General features: G+C 41.6%; 1 protein-coding gene across 1 annotated transcript; it reads right to left on the minus strand.

Annotated features, from left to right (window-relative positions):
* Positions 1-1,466: 1,466 nt before the first annotated feature.
* On the minus strand, positions 1,467-3,235 carry otos2 (otospiralin 2). The gene is made up of 2 exons (XM_076303797.1): positions 3,178-3,235; positions 1,467-1,648 (listed from the first exon to the last, which is right to left on the minus strand). Exons 1-2 carry the CDS (start codon positions 3,233-3,235, stop codon positions 1,467-1,469), a joined length of 240 nt encoding a protein of 79 aa, XP_076159912.1.
* Positions 3,236-6,143: the final 2,908 nt, after the last annotated feature.

The raw sequence follows: 6,143 nt of genomic DNA on the forward strand, positions 1-6,143 counted from the left end.
AAACTTCAAAAATATTCAAATCACATAAACACACCGGGGTATCAGCAGTTGTCCCATGTGTATTAAATTACAAACAATCAACAAGGAATTTACAATTCAAATTTACACATATATCTATGCCCTTCTAAAGACAATCGGATACCTGGTACTACTAGTTTATTCCTTGAAACCTTCACTGTTTCATTGTAAGGCTCAACTGTTTGTTTGGGGTCTGTGTGGATACAGAAGGAAAGGCCCATTTCCATCTACAGTGCGATAGAATAAGCAGAAGCTATCATCAATTCAATCAAGCAACATGGAAAAGTGAACTCCTTTAATTGATAAATGATTAGCGTTGGTTGTCAGGCCCACCAGCCACCCCCTCTGATACGACCCTCTCACAGAATTTATTCATTTATTTAAAGTCCCCATGTTCTCTCACCCTAATGGAGCAAGCAAGCCTCTGCGCTCTGCACTGAGGAGCTGGACTTGAGCATCAGAGAACAGGAAAGAATAAAAGTCTCCAGGCAGCGCTCCTCGAGCCCTTAAGCTGCACATTCCTTTGGGAGGGTGGGCCACACCTGTAATCTGCCTTGCAAAGAGTCACAGAGAACCAGTCGAAACCAGTCAGAGGAGTCAGGCGCTCATACAGGACAGGAGTGATAGGCAGTTCACATAAGACGCACAATTATATATTACCACATATTGTGCAGTTGTTTTAATCTGTGTGTGAGATTTTTACAGTTACAATGAGATGCTGTTATGAACTTTTAACTGAAAAAAAAAAGGTTTCATCAAGCCTCAGACAACGGCATTGTTGTCATTATTTGCTTACAAAAAGTAACACAGAACATTTTGTAATTTTTGAACGCCACAAATTGAACGCCACATTTGTTGTTAAGATGTTTTTATTGTCAAACACAGCTTTTGTTCTGGTCAAGATTCTTCGTTCAATTCCACTGACCAAATATTCCCAAATGGTCACGATATAGTCAACATTATTCACTACCTCCAGAAGAGGTAAGGCCTTATTCATAGTCTACGCAAGCTACATGAATGCACCCAGCTATGCAAGGAGGGTTTGGCAACTATTTAAGAGTTTGTTTCCAAAACGCTATATCTCAATTTTTTAAAACATTAATAACTCATGTTATGTAATTGCATATTTCACGTAGTATCAATAAAATTGCAGTTGTGTTGCTTTGATTTAATAAATATCAATCAAATAACAATAACCCAATTACAATTCTACTGAAATTACTTGGAAAACAATATTTAGATGATAAAATGGAGGATATAGCATTTTGGAACCAAATTCTTCCTTTGCATAATGTGTTGTCCAATGAGACACTTCAGCTTTGCATTGTCAACGGCATCTGCGTTGCTTGTGTAGAGTATGAACCAGCCCTGGACGTCCTTTTGGGGTCCTAGCTGGAGAGACCTGAGAGAGGCCGAGCCTGGGATGGGGGGTGGGGGGGGTTGTTGTCCTACTCCTCGGGGGCAGGGGGGTCGTAGCCCAGGCGGCTGGCGGAGGGGAAGTGGGCCCAGAAGGTCCTGGCGAGGTCCTCGATCTTGTCGTAACCAGCGTGGGAGCGCAGCTCCTCCACCCAGCCGAAGAAGTCGGAGGAGGTCAGGGCCCAGTTGGGCATGCGATGGGTCTCACGCACACCTGCTCACAGCCAATCAGAGAGGAGGGGGAGACATGGTGACCAATACCATGGATGTATTTTCTAAGCTGTCTATTAGTTTGGTTGTATTTCCTAGGAATTCTCTCCCTTTATAATGCATTTTAAGCACATTCATAATGCATTATATTGTGGTACTGAGTAGTAAGCACCATGTGTAATGCATCACAAAACAAACTGTGGCAGTTTCCTGTTTGCAATGATGTTTAAATTCAATGGAAACACAATACACTTGATAGGATACAGTGGGAATGTTCACTTTATAATTATAATTATGATGGCAATTATAAATATCACATCTGCACTGGACTGTATAATTATAATCATAAAGCACTTTATAATCATAAAGTACTTTATGGCTTTCAGTAAAGCGATATTAGAGGTTACAGAAGTTCATGCAAAGATAAACCCTCAAATCAATTAAAGTCTGCAAAACATGTTATACACATTATATCTTATGAAGTTATAAATGCAATCATTATTCATGTTACAGGGTTCCAAAGCTTTCGCGTGATTGTGAGTGGGGGGAACACGACAGAATGAAAACGGAAAGGTACATGCAGTTTTTATTTCCCTCTACTCATGTTATAGCCATCCCCCACCCACAGACACCCTCCAGCAGACCCAGGCCGACCAATTCTACATGCTGTGAGTGAAAGTAAATGTCAAGAATCACTCACCTGAATCCTCGCTGCACTTTACTTCTGCAGAGACAATTGTGAGAGGGGGGGGGGGGGTGTGGTGGTTAAAGACTAATGATCCTTTGGACATTGTGGTCAACATGTTACCCATCATTTCAATTCAATGGAAGCACAAATGCAACAATCAGCATCATCACTTCTGCCCAGGCCACACATTACATGGGTTGACCTCTAAAATAAAATAAAAATGTTTTATCCACGTTTACTCTTTTCTGTAAGGTTTAATGAGCCTGTCAGATCCTAAACCTCACTTTTACCTTTCACAGCTACCTTCTTACACAGAGACATTCTGTAGGTATATCCATTGACAAAATGCATTTGTATAAAGGCAGAGGAAGAAGGCTTCAGTGTGACGAGTGAGCTTGGCAGTTGACCTTTAGTGCAGGCATCTCCACCCAGAGCCAGTAGTGACGGTAATGCAGAAAATATAACAGGACATAAAACCTAAACCTCAGCAGCAGAGCACACAGCAGCAACAGTGAGGAACCGTGTACGGTTATGTGGAGCTCGTGTTCCAACAGAACCGTGTCCGAATATGTGGAGCTTGTGCTCAAACAGAACCGTGTACGGTTATGTGGAGCTTGTGTTCCAACAGAACCTGACAAGTGCCTTTTGTTGATCAGAAAGATTTTGAACACTGACTTGACTTGACCACAAAAGGCTTGTTATTTATATACACTATACTGTTCAAAATGACCAGTTTGGTCATGGTATTTGCGCTCATCTCCTGTTTCACCATAACAAGTGGCACAATAATTGTAGTATTCACAACAGGATTTTTTTTTTTAATTCGTAACATCTGTCTGGCTTACCTGCCATCCAGAGGTATCCCAGCAGAAATGTGCAGAGCAGCAGGCCAAGACGAGGCATGATGATCTCTCTGACAAACTACAACTGTCCAGGAGAGACAACTCCATCACCAAAACACATCAACAACGTGTATGATGTCAAGCACACAAATAAAAACACCATTCCAGTAAAACCCACAGTAGACACAAAACGAAGCAAAAAAGCCTTAATATGTTAAAACATGCAGCGATGCATCAGTTACCCAGTGCAATAAACACACAGAGGTCTTACACACAGAGACGTTTGGCTCTCCTGATGGCAGTCGCTGAGCCTGAGTAGTGCTGTGCAGTCTGTGCTCCTCTCTGGGCTGAGAGCAGGTGTGTGTGTGTGTGTGTGTTTGTTTGTGCGCGCATGTGTGTGTACAGTATGTATGGCTCAGGGCTGTGTTTGCCTTTCACATGGACGCTTCATGCGTTGGCTCCCATCTCGCTGGCTTTACGGTCTCATTCCAATGTCCACTCAACTTCTCACACCTCATCAAGGGCATACCAGTGTTCTCTCAAAGAGCACCTTTGAGGAACAGAGACCTTAAGGGGTTTCAGGAGGGAATGTGAGGTCTGACTGGGGCATGGGAACCTATAGCACATGTGGAACCTCCCATTCCCATCTTCTCCCTTCAGAGTAGACACAAAGCATACAGAAAACTGTCTGGAAATGTTCAGGGTGCCATACAACACTAAGTGAATTAATACAGACTACCAATACTGATATATATAATCTACACACTCACATAACTCTTAAACCTGTAAGTACTGTCATTGGGAAGGTGACAGCCAGAGTGCTTAGAGGTTTGGATCAGAGGACTCAGCCTGTCAAAGGGATATTTGCATGGGACATCTTCAGTCAGTAAACAAAACACACAATGCACCTTGCAGGACTTCAGAGCTGGGTTTGAGAAAGAGTGGGAATTATGGTGATGCATGGGTGAATACATACCCAAGTTGACACGCTAATTTCTCCATTCCTGAGACATACACAAGTAGTGCATGGCATTCTTACTGTAGTAAAGGACAATCAGTGTGTCACATTAAATATAAAGAAAGTAAAAAAACAAAACAAAAAACAAAAACATTATATACAAGAATAGCAAACAAGTCTGTGAAGGCCTCTTGTAATATTGCACACATACCATTACACTCAAAAACAAAACCTTCACCATCAGCACACATCTTCCACAAACATTCCCCCCCAGATGAGAACACTGTGGCAGGACCTCCAGAGGCTCTCTTTCCCAGCACAGGAACCATAAAGTCCCCCCGTCCGCCTCATCTCCTGGGCAGACAGTGTGACTACGCCTGGATTAAGCCTTCATCATCCGGGTGGGTTAATCCACCGAGAGCATCCCTTTGGAATGGTGGGAACCAGGCTTGGAATTTCACCATTCTGGGGGCAAGGCCACTTGGCCTTCAGTTGGGCATATTTGGTGGGGGGCACAAAGGCCACATGTCAGGGCACCAAGGCCAAAGTTAACTATACAGTAGTAGACTACAAAAATGATCAAAGTTGTATTTAGCCTATTCACTGCAGTATACCTGCATCACTGTATGAAACATTACAAAAACATGAAATGAAAACATGACATATTACATAGAACTGTAAATCATCTGACCATCTAATATTTACAGATATCTAAGCTATATATAACATTTATTTTATATTTGGCCTGTTATGAAATCATGTATTGAACAATTTAAGCACATCTCAGCTTTAAGAAACTCAAATAGCCTAGATGCATGCTTAGCATTAAGGCTACTTTCACAAACTCTTAGTCAGCTGTCCTCTGATTTACCAATATCTAGGCGACATTTGTAACATTTATTTTGTATTTGGCCCGTTATGAAATCATGTGGAACAATTTAAACACATTGTAATACTTAAAGCCCAAATTTGGAGACATCCATGTATGTCGAACTTTACTGCAAATTCAAAACTGGATTACTCTGGAACGGCTAACTGTACAGGGGACTGCTTTACACCTTGTGTTCGGTAAGGTCTCCTGTTTATTCTGATATATGGTTTGTCATGTGTTAAAAGAAGGGTTCGTAAAGTATTCCACCGAGATGAATGGGTAGGGAGATCATGGGACGCAAAACCTTCAGTAGAATGTATGATTAAATTGAATTATATTATTAACTTTTTTTTCGCGAACCGTTCAACACAGCAATTATCGGCTAACAACGTTTAAAAGCTGAGAAAAAGCTCTTTCATGTGATACTTGTGATGTCTGTGTGATGAATAGGCTACTTCGCGAGTGGTTCAACTGAGAATGGGTGAATTTGGACGCACTTGCGCTTTAAAAATAAATCTGACTTGACTTGACTTGAAAAACAATTACTCATTATTAATGGAAAATTAATAAATGTTCTAAAGACAACACAAGGCATCACAATAGGAAATTCAATCAAGCATGGTATCACGAGGCATTATCATGATGGTGACCGTATGAGACGTTCCGTGGCCCAGTGTTTGTCAGTGATGTGGCGGTTCAACTGGATGGATGCGAGGCGACATTGTTATCCCAGTAGTGTGGTGTAACTACTGGGGCATTGTCATGGTGGCTGTATGGGATAGAGTTCTGTGTTTATGTCAGTGATGCAGCGAGGGGACTGAATGTTGTATGGGTGGTGATAGAGCTCTGTGTTTATGTCAGTGATGTGATGATGGGACAAAAATGGCATTGTTATCCCAGTAGCACCATCTGCTGGGGCATAAATGAATCTCTAAACCCACTACAGTCACACCGATGTGGTCAATCTCTGCACTCTGTATAGTTCCACTATGATGTGTCAACTTCATTATCGAGATCAATAAGGACTATATTCCCTCTCAGAAGACCAGACCATGCTTTGCCTGATCAAAAGCTGTGTTTTCAAGGACTTATGGAATACAAACAGAATTCAGTCATTTTTGCAAAAAAAAAATATTTTAT

Source organism: Alosa pseudoharengus, unplaced genomic scaffold (assembly GCF_046254945.1).
Source record: "Alosa pseudoharengus isolate Yale_2024_CS ecotype anadromous, Long Island Sound unplaced genomic scaffold, YU_APseudo_1.1 YU_APseudo_1.1_scf_24, whole genome shotgun sequence".
NCBI lineage: Eukaryota > Metazoa > Chordata > Actinopteri > Clupeiformes > Clupeidae > Alosa > Alosa pseudoharengus.